The 23,141-nt window shown below is 43.7% G+C and overlaps 1 protein-coding gene across 1 annotated transcript; it reads right to left on the reverse strand.

Annotated features, from left to right (window-relative positions):
- Positions 1–1,067: 1,067 nt before the first annotated feature.
- Positions 1,068–22,866, reverse strand: LOC309795494 (NACHT, LRR and PYD domains-containing protein 8-like; the record flags this gene model as incomplete). Its single annotated transcript, XM_082607855.1, is given in 8 exon segments — positions 1,068–1,567; positions 1,619–1,898; positions 15,088–15,184; positions 17,487–17,657; positions 18,708–20,232; positions 20,235–20,282; positions 21,437–21,511; positions 22,629–22,866. Coding segments are annotated over 8 exon segments (2,934 nt in total).
- Positions 22,867–23,141: the final 275 nt, after the last annotated feature.

Consider the following 23,141-nt stretch of genomic DNA (forward strand, 5'->3'; position numbering starts at 1 on the left):
CGACACGTCCCTGCAAGGAGCTCTGAAACAAAGACCAGCCAGGTGAGTGCTTGCTTTTGTTCAATCTCAGGGCAAAACCCAGGAGAGAAGGCATCTCCAACAAGAGAGGAACTGCATTAAAATTGGGCAGGACAGATGCAAACCCTGCCTTACTCTGTGCGTCCCATCCATTCTCTGGCTGGGTGCAGGGTGTGTGTGTGCTGGGCAGTGTCTCGGTGGGACCGAGATGGTGTGGTTTGCTGGAAATTCCCGGGCCCTGCAGTTCTAAAACTGAGAGAAGAGGGATGTGGTGTCTTTGGAGTCTGTGCCAAGCCTTGGATGAGCAGAGTCACTGAGCTCCCCCTGTTGTCGACAAGGACTCTGCTCATTTTATCAGACCTCATGGATCTCGGCTTGCAAGTGGACGAGTTCCCCCACCCCTGTTCTCAGCGTGTCTCTATCCAGGGCCTTATTCCAGGCTCCTTTAGTCCCGTTGCCCAGGGCTCGTGATGATGCTCTGAGCAGCTGCTTCTCAGCTCTGCCTTAGCACTTTCCTGCAAACCAGCCCTGGTTTCTGAACTCACCTGTGATGAGTTTACACACTCTGTTGCCAACACAACATCAGAATTGATTCCTGCTGCTTCCACTGTGTTGTAGGCATTTGTACTAACAGAAGCTTTAAAATCCCACAAGATACGAGGAATCTAGTAGAGGAGAAAGAGCTGAGGCACAAGAGAGACGCAAGTTTTTAAAAGCAAAATTTTTTAAATTAAAATTTTTTTCACAAAATTTTGTCTGTGAAAGCAGAGCTGTGTCATCAGAAAAGGTGCTGGAAAAGAGGGCTTTGGGGTTCTCTCTGTTTTTCTCGTAAAAGCTGCTTCCAGCTTGTCCTGTTCCATGGAAACTGAGCTGCCCACGCTGGTCCCCGACTCCTGTGGGTGAAGAGAGGCTCGGGGGGCGGCGGCGGCGGCGGTGCTGGGACGTGCCCGTCAGAGCACAGGGGCCCCTTCTGCGGCTGCGTTTGACGCTGGCTGTCGTAGCGCCCCGTGTGTGACCGTGTGGGGCTGGGGGTGATGCTCTGTGCAGGGTCAGGCGTGTCCCTCTGCGGTTCTGCCTGGTGATGGATGGCGTCGGGGAGACGCCGCACCTGTGGCTTGGTCTCTGCTGCACCGAATCTGCAGCCGGTAGGTCTGAGCACATCGCTCGCCCCAGTAAAGTCTCAACCCCACGGGCGGGAGGCCGTGGGCCATGTTCGCGGGAGGAGAGGTGCCAGGAGATGAGGGGACCCGCGTGCACGTAGGCGTCGCTGGGAGGTGTGAGGGAGCACCGAGGGGGGTTTCAGGGGGGATCCCCTGAGGATTTGCTGGGCGTGAGATGCCAGTCATACATTTTGGCCTGTAAGTAAGACTCAGTAGGATGCGCTGAGGCCAGGGTAAAAGCTGGCGTCCTGGAGTGCCGGGGATTTCAATTACAACGCAAGGCGCGCCCTGGCCGCTGTTGGAGAGGACGTGCAGCAGCGGCTCCCTGCGTGCAGGCCCCGTGGGCCGAGCATCCGAGGAAACCCTTCCCTGCCTCTTACAGCTCTCAGCTGATTAGGAAGACACAGGATAGAGAAGTCAAAGCACAAAAGAGGTATGACCTCCATTCTGAGGGGAAGAGAGTGAATCAGGTATCAGTGTGACCACGATGACGGTCCGGTGATGGTGAGCAGGTGAAATCAGCTGGGCCGGAGCCCGAGAAGGAGCGAAACAATGGAAGTGACGGGAGAGGGAGGGTGGCGGCTCCTGGGGTGGATCCACACGTGCTGCTTGTTTTTTAAAGACAGGGGTCCAGCTGGCTGCAGCAGGAGAAGGGAGAGAGGACGGCGGCGAAGCTAGAATCGCCTGAGCTGCCTGACCGGGAACGTTCTCCTCCTGCTCCTGTCAGGGGTAAGTTACAAAATGAACGTTAATCTTTTCAAAAACCCAGCTCTTGGTTTCACGGATCTTTTCTATTGTTTTCCTGGTCTCTTTTCATTTATTTCCACTCTGAGCTTTGTTATTTGCTTCCTTCTGCTAACTTTGGGCTTAGTTCGCTTGCTGGGAGGAGGGAGGGGTGGTGGTTTTCTTGTTGTTCTCGTTTTCAGTTCCTTGAGGTGTAAGTTAGCTTGTTTATTGAGATTTCTTTTTTCTTATTGTGGGTTTTATTGCAATAAATTTTCCTATTACAGTAGCTTTTGCTGAATCCCATAACTTTTGGTGTGTTGTATTTCCATTCACGCTTGTCTCAAGATATTTTTAATTTTCCTTTTGATTTCTTCTTTGACACATCTGTTGTTTAGGAGTGCGTTGTTTAATCTCCATATATCTGTGAATTTTCCAGTTGAACTTAGGCATTGCCAGTCCTCCAGTGAATCTGGGGCAAGGCAAGGGAAACTCTGACTACAGACACATGGATAGAAAATTCTTGTCTGCACATAGCCAAAGCTATGAACCTTTCTGCTTGTTACATGTAGGGTACAAATGTAGAGCAGAAAGTTATAGAACAGTAAATGAATCATAAACAGAAATTATTTCCTGTAAACAGAACATTGTATTTTGTATATTAAGTATTCTTATTGAAGTATAGTTGATTTACAATATTGTATTAGTTTCAGTTGTACAGCATAGTGATTCACTATTTTTAGAGATTATACTCCATTAAAAGTTATTACAGGTTAATGGTTATAGTTCCCTGCGCTATACAATGTATCCTTGTTTTTCCGTTTTATACATAGTATGTTGTATCTCTTAATCACACATCCCTATCTTGTACTTCCCCCCAAGAAAAAAAAGAGGGGAAACTCTACCCACTGGTAACCACGAGTTTGTTCTCTATATATGTGTCTCTTTCTGTTTTGTTATATACATTCATTTGGTTTATTTTATAGATTTACATATGTGATAACATACAGTGTCTGCCTTTCTCCGTCTGACTTATTTCATGAAGCATAATAATCTCTAGCTCTATCCACATTGTTGCAATGGTGGAATTTCATTTTTATGGCTAAGTAGTACTCCATTGTGCCTATACAAACCACATCTTCTTTATCCATTCATCTGTTGATGGACACTTAGGTTGCTTTCATATCTTGGCTATTGTAAATGATGCTGCATGAACATTGGGGTTCATGAATCTTTTCAAATTGGTGTTTTCATTTTTTTGGATATACACCCAGGACAGGAATTTCTGGATTACGTTATAGTTTTTGATGAACCTCCATAAAGTGTTTCATAGTGGCTGCACCAATTTATATTTCAAAAACAGTGTACAAGGGTCCCCTTTTTGCCACATCTTCTCCAACATTTGTTATTTGTAGACGTTTTGATGATGGCCATTCTGACAGGTGTGAGGTGATACCTTAATATGTTTTGAATTTGCATTTCTCTGAAGATTAGCAATGTTGACCAACTTTTCATGTGTCTGTTGGCCATCTGTATGTTGTCTATGGAAAATTTTCCATTCAGATCTTCTGCCCATTTTTAATTGGCTTTTTAATGTTTAGTTGTATGAACAGTTTATGTATTATGGATATTAACCCCTTACCGGTCATATCATTTGCAAATATTTTTTTCCCATTCAGTACATTGTCTTTTCATTTTGTTGATAGTAACCTTATCTGTGGAAAAGCTTTTAAGTTTAATTAGGTCTCATTTGTTTGTTTTTGCTACATTAACAAAGTGAAGGATAAAAATCACATGACATCTCAGTAGACATAGAAAAGGCATTTGAGGGAATTCCCTGGCAGTCCAATGGTTAGGACTCGGCGCTCTCGCTGCTGAGGGCCAGGTTCAATCCCTGCTCTGGAATTAAAATCCCACAAGCCTTACAGCACCGGTTTTAAAGTTGTTGTTACATGAATCGGCCACAAGGCGGCAGCATTTCCCCAAGCCCAACTCTGGTTACTGTGGCAACAAGAGCCTTAGGGAGAGTCCTGCTTGGTTTCCCGGTAGGAGGGCCTGGGGGGATCTGGAGAGTGTGGTCCCATGCAGAGAGGACCAGGCACTCCGAGTGCAAAGGGGGCCCGTTTGCCTGCACATCCTCCCAGCTCCCTCAGCCGCCCGAAAGTCCAGCCTTGGGACCCAAGACTTGTCCGGCTCCAGGGCTGTGACACCAGCCAATGTCACCAAGGCCTCGGTTAAATAGAATCGGTGTTTCTTTTCTTTCTTTCCTTCCTTTTAATTTTTATTTTGTCTTGGGGCGTAGGTGAGTGATAATGCTGTGGAGGGTTTTTGGGGGAGGGTGGGGTGATTTCCATCCCCTTGTTTCACTTATACCTAAACGTTTATATGTACTTTTTTGGCTTCCCTTCCCATATAGCTTATTCCAGAGTGTGGAGTAGGGTCCCCTGTGCTCTGCAGTGGGTCCTTTTTGATTATTCTATAAAGACTAGTGTGTACATGTTCATCTCAACCGGCTAATTTCTCCCTGCCCACCACCTTTCCCTTTTGGTAACCATAAGTTACTTTTCTAGGTCTGTGAGGCTGTTTCTGTTTTGTAAAGACGTTTATTTGTATCCATTTCTCAGCTCCACCTATAGGTGATATTATATGAGACCTGTGTTTCCCAGTTTCCCTTAGTTGAGTTACTAGGATTATCTCTACTTCCTTCCCCGTGGCTGGAAATGGCACTCTTTCATGCTGTATTATGGCTGAGGAATATGCCATGGAGTGTACGGACCACTTCTTCCTTATCCATTCATCTGTCTTTCTATGCTTAGGTTGCTTGCTCGTTGGCTATTGTACCTAGTGCTGCCTGGATAGTTGGGGTGCACGTGTCTTTTAAAAGTTTGTTTTTCTCCGGATCCACGCCCAGGAGTGGGATGGCTGGGTCACATGGTACTTGTATGTTTAGTGTTTTAATGAACCTCCACAGTGTTGTCCGTAGTGGATGCATGGATATTCGTCCCCACCTACCGTGTAGGGGCTTCCCTCTCTCCACACCCTCTCCAGTATTTATTGTTGCACATTTTTGGGTGATGGCCATTCTGACCTGTGTGAGGTGATACCTCATTTTACCCCATTGATTTCCATTTCTGTCCTAATTAGGGATACTGAGTACCTTTTTATATGCTTTATGGTGTCTGTGCGTCTTCTTTGCAGAAATGTCCATTTAGATTTTCTGCCCATTTTTTATTGGGTTGTTTGTATTTTAGATATTGAGCTACATGAGTTGCTTGTTTGTTATGGAGATGAATTCCTTCTGGGTATCTTGGTTTTCCACTATTGTTTTCCCATTGTGAGGGTTGTCCTTTTCTTTCGTTTCTGGTTTCCTTGGCTGTGCAAATGCTTTTACGTTAAATTAGGTCCCATTTGTTTATTTTGCATTTATTTTTCATTATTCTAAGATATGGATTCAAAGAGAACTTGCTGCAATTTATGTCCAAGCATGCTCTGCCTAGGTTTTCCTCAAGAGTTTTATAGTATGCGGCCTAAAGTTTAGAACTTTAACGTATTTGGAGTTTATTTTTGTGTATGGTGTTGGGGAGTGTTCTAATTTCATTGTCTTCTTGATCATCTAGGCACCCTCCCTACTGGGGCCCATGGTGGCTGTTACAAGTTTCTATCCCCACCGATAGTGTAGGAGGGTATCATTTTCTCCACACCCTCTTCAGCATTATTGTTTGTAGACTTTTTGACGGTGGCCATTCTGACTGGTGTGAGGTGATACCTCGCTTTAGTTTTGATTAGCATTTCTCTACTACTTATTGATGTGGACCTCTTTTCATGTGGTATTTTGTAAGCAGGGTGAGTAAAACTAACCTCTTGAAACTGGCTTCTGGAATGTGTGCCCGGTTTTGAATTCTTTCTCGCTGACCTACTCAAGGACGTTTCTCGAGGGCAGGTGTTTCTTCTTTACAGCCCCGCAGGCCTTGTGAAGAGCAAGTGCCCGTCAGCCCAGGTGTTCAAGGTGTAATTATGGAAAACAGCCACAAGGCAGCAGCATTTCTACATGCCCCCCTTTCTGTTCTTCTCCTTGTTCGTTTTTTAATTAATTTTTATTTCATATTAGTGTACTGTTGATTTCCAATGTTGTGTTTGTGGTAGGTGTACACGAACTGGATTCAGTTATCCATAGACATATATGGATTCTTTTAAGGGTTCTTATCCCATGTAGGTTATTAGAGTATGTTCAGGAGACTTCCCTGTGTTTTTCAGTAGGTCCTTGTGGATTACTTACTTCACATATATTGGCGTGGATATGTTCATCTCAACCTCCTAATGTATCGCTCCAGCCTTCCCACCCATTTTAATAATCATAAGTTTGTTTTCCAAGTCTATGAGTCCTTTTCTGTTTTGTAAATTAGTTAATTTCTATGAATGTAAGGATTCGCCTGTAAGGGATATCTTAGGATATTTGTCTTTCTCTCTGTGCCTTACTTGACTTAGTGTGACAGTCTCTCGGTCCATCCATCCATGGCGTTAGTTTGTTCTTTTTTTATGGCTGAGCAGTTTTCCATCGTACATATGTACCGCATCATGTTCACTTTTCTTTGGACGGACCTCTTGGTGGATTCCACGCCCTGGCTACTGTAAATAGCTCTGCCCTGAAAATAGGGCGGCACGTGTCGTTTCAAATTACGATTGTTCTCCGGATCCAAGCCCAGGAGTGGATTGCCACATCATGGGGTAACTCTGTGTTTACATTTTTAAGGAACCTCCTTAGAGCTCTCCATAGTGACTGCACACATTTACATCCCCACCAATGGTGGAGGAGGATTCCCTTTTGCCCACGGCCTCCCCAGCATGTACTCTTGTAGATTTTGGTGAGGATGGCCATTCTGACCGGTGTGAGGTGACTTCTTATCGTTTTGATATGCATTCCTTTCGTAATTAGTGCTGTTGCCTATCTTTTCGTGTGCTTTTTTCGTTTTTTAATACATTGTAAAATTTATGTCCTGAAAGTGGCTTCTTCATCGTCGGCCCTGTTTTGCCTCCTTTTCCGATGATTTACCCCAGGATATTTCTCGAGGGCTGGTGTCAACTGCACCCCGCAGGCCTTGTGAATATGAAGTGGCCGTCAGTACAGGTTTTACAGTTGTTGTTGCGGAGAACTGCCACAAGGCGGCAGCATTTCCTCATGCCCGACTCTGGTTACTGTGTCAACAAGAGCCTTAGGGAGAGTTCTGCTTCTGGCTTGTCAGTTGCAGTGGAATCCGCCAGAAGAAGCACCCAAGGCTTGTGTCTCCTGACTTCTTCCCCCTTAGCCTTGACCCCGCCCCCGGATGGCTCCCAAGTGCTGCAACACCTCTCTGCTGAGGATGCCCTCGTCTGTAGGTGGGGCGACGCAAAGGAAGGAGGCTGGAGGAGGGGAGCCCTACACCGGGAGACGTGGAGCCCAAGGGACTCTTGAATGCTCTTCCAGCCCGGATGCTCCGCCATCCTCTGGGTGCACGAGGCTTGGTTTCGCGGTAGGAGGGCATGCGGGGATCCGGAGAGTGTGGTCCCATGCAGAGAGGACCAGGCACTCCGAGTGCAAAGGGGGCCCGTTTGCCTGCACATCCTCCCAGCTCCCTCAGCCGCTCGACAGTCCAGCCTTGGGACCCAAGACTTGTCCGGCCCCAGGGCTGTGACACCAGCCAATGTCACCAAGGCCTCGGTTAAATAGAATCGGTGTTTCTTTTCTTTCTTTCCTTCCTTTTATTTTTTATTTTGTCTTGGGGCGTAAGTGAGTTATAATGCTGTGGAGGGTTTTTTTTGGGGGGAGGGCGATTTCCAGCTCCTTGTTTGTTATACCTAGACGTTTATGTGTCCTTTTTTGGCTTCCCTTCCCATAGAGCTTATTCCAGAGTGTGGAGTAGGGTCCCCTGTGCTCTGCAGTGGGTCCTTTTTGATTATTTTATAAAGACTAGTGTGTACATGTTCATCTCAACCGGCTAATTTCTCCCTGCCCACCACCTTTCCCTTTTGGTAACCATAAGTTACTTTTCTAGGTCTGTGAGGCTGTTTCTGTTTTGTAAAGACGTTCATTTGTATCCATTTCTCAGCTCCACCTATAGGTGATATTATATGAGACCTGTGTTTCCCAGTTTCCCTTAGTTGACTTAGTAGGATTATCTCTACTTCCTTCCCCGTGGTTGGAAATGGCACTCTTTCATCCTGTATTATGGCTGAGGAATATGCCATGGAGTATATGGACCATGTCTTCCTTATCCATTCATCTCTCCTTCTATGCTTAGGTGGCTTGCTTCTCTTGGCTATTGTACATAGTACTGCCAGGATGGCTGGGGTGCACGTGTCTTTTCAAAGTTTGTTTTTCTCCGGATCCACGCCCAGAAGTGGGGCGGCTGGGTCACATGGTACTTGTATGTTTAGTGTTTTAATGAACCTCCACAGTGTTGTCCGTAGTGGATGCGCGGATATATGTCCCCACCTACCGTGTAGGGGCTTCCCTCTCTCCACACCCTCTCCAGTATTTATTGTTGCACATTTTTGGGTGATGGCCATTCTGACCTGTGTGAGGTGATACCTCATTTTCCCCACTGATTTGCATTTCTCTCCAGGAATGCTGAGCACCTTTTTATGTGCTTTTTGACCATCTGTATGTCTTCTTTGGAGAAATGTCCATTTAGATTTTCCGCCCATTTTTTATTGGGGTGTTTGTGTTTTTGATATTGAGCTGCATGACCTGCCTTTATGTTTTGGAGATGAATTCCTTGTGGATATCTTGGTTATCCACTATTGTTTTCCCATGGTGAGGGTTGTCCTTTTCTTTCGTTTCTGGTTTCCTTGGTTGTGCAAATGCTTTTACGTTAAATTAGGTCCCATTTGTTTATTTTGCATTTATTTTTCATTATTCTAAGATATGGATTCAAAGAGAACTTGCTGCAATTTATGTCCAAGCATGCTCTGCCTAGGTTTTCCTCAAGAGTTTTATAGTATGCGGCCTAAAGTTTAGAACTTTAACGTATTTGGAGTTTATTTTTGTGTATGGTGTTGGGGAGTGTTCTAATTTCATTCTCTTCTTGATCATCTAGGGACCTTCCACACTGGGGCCCATAGTGGCTGTTACAAGTTTCTATCCCCACCGATAGTGTAGGAGGGTATCATTTTCTCCACACCCTCTTCAGCATCTATTGTTTGTAGACTTGTTGACTGTGGCCATTCTGACTGGTGTGAGGTGATACCTCGCTTTAGTTTTGATTAACATTTCTCTACTATTTATCGACGTGGACCTCTTTTCTTGTGGTTTTTTGTATGCGGGGTGAGTAAAACTTACCTCTTGAAACTGGCTTCTGGTACGTTTGCCTTGTTTTGAATTCTTTCCTGCTGACCTACCCCAGGATGTTTTTTGAGGGCAGGTGTTTCTTCTTTACAGCCCCTTAGGCCTTGTGAAGAGCAACTGCCCGTCAGCACAGGTGTTCAAGGTGTAATTATGGGAAGCAGCTAGAAGTCGGCAGCATTTCTACATGCCCCACCCTTTTTTGTTTTTCTCCGTGTTCGTTTTTTATTTAATTTTTATTTCATATTAATGTACCATTGATTTCCAATGTTGTGTTTGTGGTAGGTGTACACAAACTGGATTCAGTTATCCAAAGACTTATATCGGTTCTATTTCGGGTTCTTATTCCATATAGGTTATTAGAATATGTTCGGGAGATTTCCCTGTGCTATTCAGTAGGTCCTTGTGGATTATTTATTTGACATATATTGGTGCATATATGTTAATCTCAACTTCCTAATGTATCCCTCCCTCCTTACTTCTCTTTTTGATAATCATGTTTGTTTTCTAAGTCTTTACACCTGTCTCTGTTATGGAGTCCACCTGCAAGGGATATCTTTTGATTTTTTCTCTCTCTGTCTTCCTTACTTCGCTTATTATGAAAATCTCTCGGTCCATCCATCCATGTTGCTGCAAATGGCGTGATGTTGATGTTGGCCATTCTGATCTGTGTCTGGTGATACCTCATTTCACTGTACTGATTTGCATTTGTCTCCTAATTAGTGATTTTGAGTACCCTTTTATGTGCTTTATGGCATCTGTATGTCTTCTTCGCTGAAATGTCTTTTCAGGTCATCTGCCCATCCCTTTTGAGATAGAGCTGTGTGGGTGTTTGTGTATTTCGGTAGTTAATTCTGTTTCAGTTACTTCATTTCCTAATATTTTCTCCCCCTTTCTGTGGTTTGTCTTTTCATCTTGTTTATGGTTTCCTTTGCTGTGCAAAAGCTTTTTAGTACATGCCAGAGATGGCAGTGGAAAGGGAATCCTCCTCCCCCATTGGTGGGGATGTAAATGGGTACAGCCTCTTTAGAGAGCAGTATGGAAATTCCTCAAAAAACTGATTATAGAGTTACTCTAATATTTGGCAATCCCACTCCTGGTCTTAGATCTGGAGAAAAATTATATTTCGAAATGACAAGTACACCCCTATTTTCAGGGCAGCACTCTTAACAATAGCCAAGACATAGAATCAACCAACATGTCCACTGATAGAAAAATGAAAATGATGTGGTACTTTTCTACAAGGGAATACTACTCAGCCATAACAAAGAAAGAAAATAATGACATTTGCGGCAACATGGATGGATGGGCTGAAAGATTATCATACTAAGTGGAGTAAGTCAGAGAGAGGAAGACAGATATCGTAAGACATCCGTTATAGGTGAATCCATAAATTCATACACATGAACTAATTTACAAAACAGAGACAGGGTCACAGGCTTAGAAAACAAACTTATGATTATCAAAAAGGGAATTTAGGGGGAAGGACAAATTAGGAGGTTGTGATTAACATATACACAGTAATATATGTCAAATAGATAATCCAAAAGTATCTACTGAGTAGCACAGAGAACTCTCCTGAACATACTCTAAAAACATATGTGGGAAAAGAACCCGAAAAAGAATAGATATACCTCTATGGATAACTGAATCAAGTTACTGTACACCTAAAACAAGCAGAACATTGGAAATCAACTCTAATTCAATATAAAACAAAAATTAAATTAAAAAAAGTAAAACAGAAAAGGGTGGGGCATGAAGAAATGCTGCCGCCTTGTGGCTATTTCTCATAACAACACCTTGGTAACTTGTGTTGACGGGCATTTAATATTCAGATGGCCTGTGGGGGTTGCAAAGAAAAAACAGCTGCCTTCAATAAACGTCCTGGGGTAGCTTATTGAGAAAGACTTCTCCCTGCAAAGGGAAATTCTGATGTAAGGTGCCACTTTGGGGTGATGGTCTAGGTCGAGTGGGACTCGGAAGTTACGTTTGGGTGCGTCTCCACCATATGTTTCTCTTTTTTCTTTTTGAGCATCCCTTTGCTGTTTCCTTTTCCAGTTTATGTTTTATGTGTGACTTCCAGCTGACGAGGTGAATGTTTACGTTTTGATTTGAGCGCGCTAACATCTAACATTTATTACCAACTGCTCGAGGTAAAATGGGAAGCGCTTCCTCTAAGGCTGTACCCCAACCTGGGAACCCTTGGGGAAAATTTTAAATGACTGGTCGACCTATAACTATGATCCAATGACAAAGAAAAATGGCCTGAAAATGGGTCTCCTACAATTAGGTCTTTATTGCCACACGATGGGAAAAATGGACTGAGGTTCCCTTATGTTCAGGACTTTATGCCCCTTTATTATAATCCTGCTCTAGGTGGCTCCATAATCAAAAGCCTGAGGAATCAGAAAAAACTCTCCTGACATTCTAAACGATCCCCTTCTAACTTCTCCCACCTCTCAGGGGGCGGGAACCAAGCTTCCCCCAGTCCTGCAAGTTCCCTTTCTCCTCAGATTCTTCTGCTCAAACTAAGACCCCATGTCCCCAGAGGGACAATGCCTGCTGGGACAACATTTTATCAGCTAGTCTGCCCCTGTTAAGAGCCAATTTGAGCACTATCTGGTTTAAATTTTAGCTATGAAACCATGACCACAGAAAGAGGATGATTTCTGACAGTGTGGCCTCAATATTCTTTAGACTCCGGAGAAAATTGGTAAAGATAAACCAATTAAGAAAAACCGGTTCTTTTGCATATGCAATTAGAGAAAGCTAGCTTGTTGAAATATTTTTTTCAGAATTCTGACCCTGAGGGAACAAAAGAATGCCTAGGAAAACACTTGAAGTTAACTCATATCCTTGAGCTTCAAACACAGCCCACTTTGCCTGAGACTTCAGCCTTGGGTTAATTAGTAGAACTTCAAGCCAAGGGAAAAAAAGGGGGCCAAGAGACATTTTAAATCTCAAGCAGAAACTATGAGATCTCTGTCTGTCTGGATATACATATATCTCAGTATGTGTCTCTGTCTTTGGATAACATTGCTGACGTTAATTTGTAAATGAGTTCTATTTAGTTGGCTTAAAAGAAAAGTAAGTGCTTACAAATCAAACAATTCTAAATACGAGAAAAAGTAAGCTAAATAAATTTCAGGTTCATGTGAACTGGGAAATATTCAATGTTAAATTAATATCTGGTATTAATGTTTTTGTTGATCTAATTAATACAGACATGTCTTTGGAGCCATCAACATTAAGTATAGTACTTTTATTGTGCCTAGGTTTATTCTTTTTTTTTTTTTTAAGATGTTGGGGGTAGGAGTTTATTTATTTATTTATTTTTGCTGTGTTGGGTCTTCGTTTCTGTGCGAGGGCCCTCTCCAGTTGTGGCAAGTGGGGGCCACTCTTCGTCGCGGTGCGCGGGCCTCTCACTATCGCGGCCCCTCCCGTTGCGGAGCACAGGCTCCAGACATGCAGGCCCAGCAGTTGTGGCTCACGGGCCCAGCTGCCCCGCGGCATGCGGGATCCTCCCAGACCGGGGTTCGAACCCGTGTCCCCTGCATTAGCAGGCAGACTCTCAACCACTGCGCCACCAGGGAAGCCCTGTGCCTAGGTTTAATATAAACTAAGATCTTATTATATCTGTTGCAAAATTGTCAGCAATGAAAATAACTCGATGTGAAGAAACTTGTAAGAAAATGTAAATGAAATAAGAGCTTTGGGTGAACTTTTTAGGAATAATTATGTTTTAGGAATGTCTACTTAAGAATAATCTCTCCAGATATTCGACAACTTGAAAATTTAGAGTTGTGCTAAATTAAGTTAAAGGATGGACGTTTATTTAATAACTCGGCCATTTCCAAATAAAATAAGATACTGAAACATTAATTACTGAACGCTGGCTTCCTTTTCCAGAGAAACAAAAGGTATTGGGACTATTAATAAATGTGTTTGGTGCCACACTGAGATATCTTCTATAAGAAAGCACATTCTTCAAGAAATTATTATTTGGATTTATGTTTACCAATCTAAAGAGTGCTGATATAAAGGACAGTTCATCGTTGGTTGCTTAAGGAAAGCAGGATGTGTGTTTTTATTAAAGAAATTTTGAGGAATGGAATTGGATTTTATTAAGGGAAAAGGAAGTAGGACTGACTTCCAGGTGGCTGTTTCTGAACGGGAAAATAAAGTGATGGATACAGAAAGTGATGAAAAAGCTTTGTGGAAAGTGGACCCCAAGAAAAGAGTTTCATACATGGTACAATTTTTCTTAAGATGTTGAACTGCCTTTGCAAAAATACTACCTCTTCAAGATTTATAGAAAGGTCTATCTAAGATTGAATTAAAATAAATTAGGTAAATAGATTTTGTTATTAACAGTAAGCTGGTACCAGACTGGAATTTGGTTTTCTCTCTCTGTTAAGAGAACAAAGTTTTCTTGGAATGCTGCTTTTGATAACAGACTGTGTGAACTACCTTGCCTTTAAGTGATTTATATTTGCTTTTAAGATCTTTCGTTACTTTGGCTGAGTGAATAAGTAGCATTTCACAATGATCTATGAGGACTCCCGCACATGTAGATCAAGTTCATTCTGCTTCTACAAAAATTAACCCCTCATTGCCAGACTTTTGCCATCCTGATGTCCTTAAGACATGGCAACAGTCTACTCCTAAATCAGGGAATTTAAAATGGGTAAACAATAGCTGTAAATCAATCAGTCAGGGCTATGGAAAATCCAAAATGGCCGGTTGGCTTTTTCTGGTGCCCTGACAAACCTCATTTTTTTTTTTTTTTTTTGATGGGTTAAAGCCTTTCCTGGCTGCAGGGCTGATGCCCTCTAAATGAAAAGAAAATGGTTAAAAATGTGTTTTCCACTTGGGGTATGCCTTCTACAATCTCCAGTGATCAAGGTACCCACTTCACTGGACAAATCATACAAGCCTTAACAAAAACCTCACACACTTTCACTGTCACTGTCATCCTTAATCATCAGGCAAGGTCAACAAAAGTAATGACAAAAAAACTGGACTCAAACAGAACAAAAGTTAATTACATGGGATTAAACAAACTGCTAAATATGATTATAATTTTTATGACTTTTTTCTGACATATTGTTGGCTTTTTTTTTTTTTTTTTTTTTGTGGTACGCAGGCCTCTCACTGTTGTGGCCTCTCCCATTGCGGAGCACAGGCTCCGGACGCGCAGGCTCAGCGGCCATGGCTCATGGGCCCAGCCGCTCAGTGGCATGTGGGATCTTCCCAGACCAGGGCTCGAACCTGTGTCCCCTGAATTGGCAGGCGGATTCTTAACTGCTGCACCACCAGGGAAGCCCAAGAGAAATATTTTGATAACACTTATATGTATAATCTAAAACATAATATAAATTTATTTACAAAAGAGAAACAAACTCACAGACATAGAATATAAACTTATGGTTACCAAAGGGGAAAGGGGTGGGGAGAGGGATAAATTAGCAGTGTGGGATTAACAGATATACACTATTATATATAAAATATATAAACAACAAGGGTTTACTGTATAGCACAGGGAACTATATTCAATATCTCACAATAACCTATAATGGAAAAGCATCTGCAAAAATATATGTATAACTGAATCACTTTGCTGTACCCCTGAAACTAACACAATATTGTAAATCAACTATACTTTGATAAAAGAAAAAAGCTGAGTGAAACTGACAACTGATTCCAGTAAGATGTCAGGCAGGCTGAGCATGTAACCCCCACCTCTGAACAGACCGCCTGGGTGCCAGGGTTCTCTCTCCATCCATCCCAGTCTCACCTCAGACACTGTAGAAAACACTGGGGGTGTTTCAAGGCATTGCACAGAAACTCCATGACCTGTCATCTCACTTCCGTGTCTTGTATTTCCAAGTATCTCAGGTACTGGTTTTCCACCAGAACTCTGATTAAGGTTTCATTCAACACGAGGGGACTCACATGCCTAAAGCTGCAGAGGTAAGCAGTGTCCAGTTATCATAGGCTCGCATCAGCCCATCAGCTCTTTTTTCTTGAACAGCTTTATTGAGGTATAATCGACACACCAAAAATAGTGCATCTATCATATATCTAATGCACCCAATTTCATGAGGTTGGACGTGTTCTTACACCCATGAAACCATCACCACAATCAAGGTAGCTAATTAGTTCTTTTTTCCCCTCCAGCTTTGTTGAGATGATACAGGTAACAATGTATCAGTTTAAAGTGTACAGTACTTGTTGATTTGATGTGCTTACATGTTGCAAAATGATTACAACCTGAGCTTCAGCTAACCGCCTCCATCCGGTCACATACTTACCATTTTTTTGGGGGGTGAGAACATTGAAGATCTATTGTCTTAGCAACTTTCAAGTATACCATAAGGTATTGTTAACTATGGTCACCATGCTGTGCATTAGATCCCCAGGAAGTAGTCATCCTTTAACTGGAAGTTTGTAGTACATTTTGACCACCATCTCCCCATTTGCTAATTAGTTCTTCGTTCAATCAGTCCATAAATACGTGAGGGACCTTTCTGTGCAGGCCAGGGCTCCATACTGGCTTCTTTTTTCAGCTCAGCCTCCTAGTTGGACGACGTTATGTAAGTCACTTAATCTCCCTAAACTTCATTTCACGTCCTCGAGACAGCTCATGACATTTTCCACTTAGGATGGTCACAAGAATGAACACACATGATGCCTCTAAGAGGCTCTGCGTAGGGCTTGATGTAGAAAGGAAGGTACTCAAAAAATGGGAGCTAATGATAACCATTATAATAACAGGAGAGAAAATAGTTCAGATACTGGCCAGGTGGGCTATTTCAAGGAATTTTGATGAAGTATTAAGTTTCTGAGTTTTAAAAACGTTAGGGAGATAGGGTATAGGGTAGTAGCTAAGAGAACTGATTCTGGAGCCACTGATTCTGGAGTTTAAATCTGTATTCCAATTAGGTACCAGCTGTGTAGCCTTGTGCCCTAGCTTCCTCATGAAATACCTACTTCTTTAGGATGGCTGTGAGTTTTAAGAGCACGGAAATGTAACGCTGGACCTAAGACAGCCCAGCAGAGGGTGAGTGTTACATAAATGTCTGTACATTTTTTGCTGTTGAAGATAATGTTGCAGTGATGTTCTCAACCATTCCTCCAAGTATGTGCATATGTATTTACCTTGGGTGGATTTTAAAAAGTGGACCTTGGGGTCAAGGTGTACATGCATGTTTCATTTCGTAGAGCCTGCCAAACTGCAATTGTATCTGGCTCACCTTCTTCCCACTTTCATGGAAATCTTGACCTGTGACATGCAGGGGCCTGCTAAGCGTGATGTATCACAGAAGTGTGGTGTGGTGATGGAGAAGGCGAGCCTCAGACCACCTGAGATGGAGAGCGTTCCCCAAAGCTTACCAGCTGTGTGATCTCAGACAAGTCACTTAACCTCTCTTGTTCTCCCTTTAAAAAAATCAGGATAACAGTACTTACCTCAAAGGAATGCAGTGGTATACCATACTAAGTACCTGCTTAGCACATCACCATTCAGGCAGTAAAAACAACTAGGAGTTTTAGTTTTTTGAGGAACCTCCATGCTGTTTTCCACAGTGGCAGCCAATTCACACTTTCATCAACAGTGCACTGGGGTTCTCTTTTCTCTGCATCCTCACCAACACTTATTATCTCTTGTGTTTTTGATGACAGGTGTGGGGTGATATGTCATTGTGGTTTTCATCTGCATTCCTCTAATGTTTAGTGATGTTGAGCCTCTTTTCATGAGCCTGTTGGCCATCTGTATGTCTTCTTTAGAAAAACAACCTCACTTACATGTGGAATCTAAAAAATAACGAAACTCATAGAAAAAGAGATCAGATTTATGGTTGTCAGAGGCGGGGGGTGGGGGAATTGAGTGAACATGGTCAGAAGGTACAAACGTCCAATTATAAGACAAATAAGTGCTGGGGTGACTGTAGTTAACACTGCTGTGTGGTAGATGGGAAAGATGCTAAGAGAGTAGACCATTCAGTCACTAGGAAAGAGCATGTTGGTAACTGTGTGAGGTGATGGATGTTAACTAAACTTACTGTGGTCATCATTTTGCAATATATGTACGTCAAGTCATTATGCTGTAAAACTTAAACCTACAGTGTTATATGTCAATTCTATCTCAGTAAGACTAGGAAAAAAACCTACGGACGTGGATGCTTTCAGCACGTCTAGCGTGAGCAGAGAGGGAAACAGACTGTTTCCATGGAATTCCTTCCAACTAGGATTTGTTTTATACTCACATCAGTTTTTGGAGCTTACAGTGTGGATGTTTCAGTGCTGTAGAAAGGACCTTCACTGAATCAGGATCCATAGTACTGTTTGTCACAGCCAGGATTTCCAGACTCTCATGTGTTCTAAACACAGAGCAGAAGTCTTGCCACCAGAGATAACACCTCTCACTGCCCTCTGGTCTGTGTGGGAGAAAAAGAGAAAAGGGCTCATCGTTAGAGATTAAGCTTGAGAAAACCTACTAGCAAACCCAGGGCTTCCTTATGATCACAGACCCCTTTATGACTTTCATAAGATGCCCTCATTTAAAAAAATGCCCAGCAGAACTGTTACAGGATTTTTCATTTCATTCCAGGAAGACCTGTGGCCTCACTTATATTTTCCTATGACTTAGGGAAAAAGGAGTTGCCTTTTAATCACTTAGGATTTATATGGGGGCAGAGATTAGGATGCAAAACATAATCCATATTCTTACTCTGTGCTTATGAAATTGTTACTAAAAAGAAAAAACTATATAGGAACAGAATAAGGGAAAATTATTCTTTCTTTTTGGGGGGTGGGGGAGGGGCATGGTGAGCGCAGAATCCAAAATCCAGAGCAAGATCAGCACGTAGTGTCTTTGGCTCTGAGAGTCCCTCTAATTTTCTCCTTCATTCTTCCCCATCATGGAAAGTCTCATTGGACAGCACTTCCTTAGAGACTAAAAGGCTTCTGATATACAGAGTTGGGGTGATAGATGAAACAGAGTCCCCACATACATGGGAAGGAGGGTGTGCAGCATAGAGGCAAGGTAGGTGAACCACTCATCTTGGTTTTTTCCAGGATTCTCCCAGTTTTAGCATGGAAATCGGCACCCCAGGAACACCTGTTTTTTTTAACATCTTTATTGGAGTATAATTGCTTTACAATGGTGTGTTAGTTGCTGCTGTATAACAAAGTGAATCAGCTATTCATACACATATATCCCCATATCCCCTCCCTCTTGTGTCCCCTCCCATTCTCCCTATCCCACCCCTCTAGGTGGTCACAAAGCACCAAGCTGATCTCTCTGTGCTATGGGGCTGCATCCCACTTGCTATCTATTTTACGTTGTGTTCTGTTTTTAAGACTGAAAGTCCCATGTGCAAGGGATCCCCTCAAGATGGAGGTGGTCGCCCTAGATGCCCAGGAGATGGTAGGCAAGGTCCCCGATAGGACCGTGAATCTACCAAGGGAGAGATGGGCACACTTACCCAGAGGCAGGAAGGTGATCCGGGTAGCGCCTGCTCGCTTTGGTGATGATCAGGGCGATAGTCAGCTCTAACTCCTGCAGACGTCGACAGGACTTGAGGCAAAAGGCAGACACTTGCACGTCTTTACTTCTGATGACCAAAGTAGCTTTACGACAGTTGTTTAGGATCTGACTCACAAATACCTCCTCCCGGATTTCATGCAGACAGTTGAATAGCTGTGGGACCCCGTGGTGCGGGGTTGGTGGATCACATTCATGTGGCTGGGCTGCGACTTTCAGCAATTTCTTCTTGTTGCCCAAGGACACCTTGCATCTGAACACCTGCTCCACGACTAGAGCGCACGTGTCATTTAAAAGGCCAAATAAAAAAAGCTCCATCTGGGCAAGATGGTTTCTCTTTCTTCCGGGATGTGCTATCAGGCGTAGGACATGGAACCGGTCCAACACATGGAAATTTCTGAGTCTTCGTGGGAAGCAGAGAACATACAAGACGGCAGAAAATTCCTGGAAGCTCAAGTGGGCAAAGGCGTAAAGGTCTTTGTTGCCCACCACCCTTCGAAAAATACTCACGCTGAGAAAAGTCTCGACGTCTGTTTCATCCAGTCTGGCCAGGTTGAGATCTCTCTTATTAAACACCCATCTCCTTTCCCACATACCCTCTGTGGCCAAGGGGCACAGACCTTTCAGCTGTTCTTGGTGAGTCTTATTGAAAAGGTCCCTAACCCTGGTTGGAAACAAGCTGGAAAGAAAGTAGACGAATACAGCTGTGGCGTTTGGAAATGTGTGCAGGAGATTTGCTCCTCTCTCCATCTGCTGTTTCAGACAAGAACATACCATCCAGCAGATGACAGGGACCTGGCACATGGAGAAGAGAATCGTGTTTCCCATGACAAAACTCAAGGCTTCATCGGCTTCGCTCTTGTTTCTGAAGTACGTCCTGAAATACCTGGATCTCTCAGGCACACTAAACCCTGTAAGGGTTATCAGAGACGGGCATTTCAGAAAGGGATTCAAGTTCTTCAAGATGATTAGCGTGGCCCCGGGAAGCATTCTTTTGCTCAGCAAACTGGTCAGGAGGACAGACCAGGGCACCTTCTGGCTCCAGTCCTCACTCAGGTCCTCGGGTCTATCTATGAGGGTTGAGGTTAGTTCCTCGAAGCCATCAAAGAGGAGTAGAAGCTGGTCTGCTTTGGATGTGATCTTGGACGCCAGAGCCCGAGACCCGGACAACTTGCGTGCAATGAGCTCAGTGAAGCTCTGCTCGTCCAACTGGTCCATCTCCTGGCAATGGAAGTAGAAAGCGTTCCAGAGCTTGTGGGCATAGAACTTGTTTTCTGCCCATTCTAACATCACTTTTTTGGCCAGGCTTGTTTTTCCAACCCCGGCGACCCCCTGAAGAACCACAGTCTTGGGCTGTCTTCCTTGAGGTTTTCTGGGAAGAAGTAGACAGGGTAAGAATGTCTCTTCTCTGTGTAGGTCTTGGTAAAAGAAGTCCATGTGGCTCCCAGGCCAAGCGGTCCTTTCCATAGGGTCGAATATTCATTCATCAAGTGTAGTCTGTACTCCCGTAGTTTATCTGGATGAATGAGATGGGAGAGATACAGGGTACAACATCAGTTGTTTGTGAGAACTAACTGAACAACCAGAAAACGAGGCTTGATGTCTACATCCAGCTCCAGGACACAGTGCATCAATCACGCACGTTTCGGAGAGCAGTGCATCAATTAAGAAGCTGCAAGGAACAGAACAGACACCTTGAAGTGGCTTAGACAAAGCAAGAACTGCTCTTTACATAAGAAGTGGGGGGCGGTTATAAAGCTCTTGAAATTGGTTCAGTGACCCCATAGCTTCTATTGGCACCGCAGTTCTTTGGTCCTTTCTTCCTATTTCTTAACTCTCAGAAGATGGCTGGGGTAGCTTTATCTATGTTATTTGTATTTTTAAATTAAAAAATATATTTAAAAAATTTTATTTTGGCTGCGTCACACGGCTTGTGGGATCTCAGCTTCCCCAACCAGGGATGGAACCTGGGCCCTCGGCAGTGAAAGCACTGAGTCCTAATCACTGGACCCCCAGGGAATTCCCTAGAATCCTACTCTGATGGTCCAGGATAATGGTGTAGGGGAAGGAGGGATGGATTCAGATAGCTGCTGTATTTGCCTACCTACTGACCATTGCTAGCCTGGCAACAGCACCCTAATATTTTTGGAGAACCGCCCCCTTCCCACTCTCCGACCGTTACTTTGGACTGTGGCTGGACCTACCATCAAGCTATCTCATAAGCACATGAGCCAGTGTCCACCCACCAGAGCATTTCACCACATCATTCTTCGAGGAGCTCATGGTCTCAGTTCATTCAAGGCAGTGAGCTCCAGGACTTGTGTTGGAAAAATGAGAAATAAGCACTCTTCTTTCCTGCTGGTGTTGCTAAGGGCAGCTGGTGGCAGAAAGGGCCAGTGAGCAGACGAGGGACCACTCAAGACTGAATCCAATGGAAGGAGGGAGAGAAGTGATGTCTCGAGGATGTAGCCTGAGCCCCTGCATCCAGCTGGGTCGGTGGCTGGACTTCCCGCTTAGGTGAGTGCAGAGCTGCTCTTTTTTTTGAAGTTCTGATTCACAGAAGGGACACTAGACATACTCATTTACAACCTGCCTTGCCTTGGGGACTGGGCTTCTCATCCCCACCCATAGCCTGTTTTCCACCAGAATCTGCACAGGACCAGCACATACCAGACTCATCTTCCTCCAAGTTCATTTGTGTTTCTCTTGGGTTCAAGGCCTCTGGTTCCAAGTTAGGTAAAATGTCTGGAACAGACAGACAACGAGCCCCTCGTGGGCATGATAAGGTGGACAGGACAGGGAGAGCCACGCGGAGGGAACGGGGCTGCGTAGGAGAGCAGCGGCCCCGTCAGTCACGGGTCTCATTCGCTCAGCACCTTAGTTCAGGGAGAAGAAGATTACCCAGACCTCCCATCGCGATGCTGGGAAGTGAGAAAATGGGGGTGTGTCAGGAGGTCCTGGGGAGGGTGTTCAATAACATATAAATGTACAGCCCAGCCGAACACTGCACTCACACACACACATATATGTAAAACACACAAACACTCTAATATACATGTATGTGCATTTAGGAAGCAACCTAAATGTCCATCGAGAGATGAATGGGGAAAAAGATGTGGTACATACACACAATGGAATAGTACTCGGCCATAAGAAAGAATGAAATAATGCCATTTGCAGCTACATGGATGGAATTAGAGACATGTGGAATCTATAAATTGGGAGATTGGGATCGACATATACACACTACTATATGTGAAATAGGTAAGTAATAAGGACCTACTGTATAGCACAGGGAACTCTGCTCAGTACTCTGTAATGGCCTATATGGGAAAAGAATCTAAAAAAGAGTGGATATATGTATATGTATAACTGATTCACTTTGCTGTACACCTGAAACTGAAACTAACACAACACTGTAAATCAACTATACCAATAAAAATTAAAAGAATAAACAACAGTATCCTACTGTATAGCACAGGGAACTCTACTCAGTATTTTGTAATAACCTATAATGGAAAGAATCTGAAAAAGAATATATATATTCGTATATATTTATATATATGAATCACTGTTCAGTACACCTGAAACTAGCACAACACTGTAAATCAACTATATGTCAATGAAAAAGGGAGCCAATTTCCAAATTAAAAGATAAAACCATAGTCGACAGAAATAAAAAAAACGCTTTAATATACATGTATGTATATGCTATATGTATATATATCTTTGTATGTGTATATTTAGATGTATAAGAAAATAAAGTGTAAGTATAGTGTATCTACATAGGAGTGGCTAGTGAAGCGTCTAGCTCTGTAGCACCCAAGCCCAACCCCGTCTTGTATACCGGATTCTTACTCACCATTCAGCTCCATCTGTACCCGAAGACACAGTTCTGCCTGGTTCATCTTGGCGAAGATGTCGTGAGTCACCTCCCAAGCGAGGCGTCCAGGGAAGGACTCGATTAGGAGGTGAACCACCTCCCCCCACCGGGCTGTCTTCAGCTGGTCCCAGCTGATCTGGAGAGAGCCAGGTCTGGGGCTCTCTTCCACTAAAAGCTGCTTGAACCTTTGTAGATTCTCCTTGTTTAAATAGACCATGTACAGCATGACTCCATCCTTGAAAGGGAAGGTGGAGGAGGGAGAGGATGAGAAGAAAGAAGGCGAGTGAGAGGAGAAAGAAGTGGGGGAAGGAGAGGAGGAAGAGCAGGAGGAAGAGTCAGAATTCCAGTTCACGTCACTCATCTTCACTCGAGGCCGAGAGCCTCAGCGCCAGCGATAAAGGGGACCAGTTGGAAGAGAGAAGAGACGCGACCTGGGGAGACATGAAGTTACACGAACGTGAGAAAACCGCCCCGGAGGACAGATTTATGTAA

This window comes from Mesoplodon mirus (genome assembly GCF_964341445.2).
Source record: "Mesoplodon mirus genome assembly, chromosome: 19".
NCBI classification, from domain to species: domain Eukaryota; kingdom Metazoa; phylum Chordata; class Mammalia; order Artiodactyla; family Ziphiidae; genus Mesoplodon; species Mesoplodon mirus.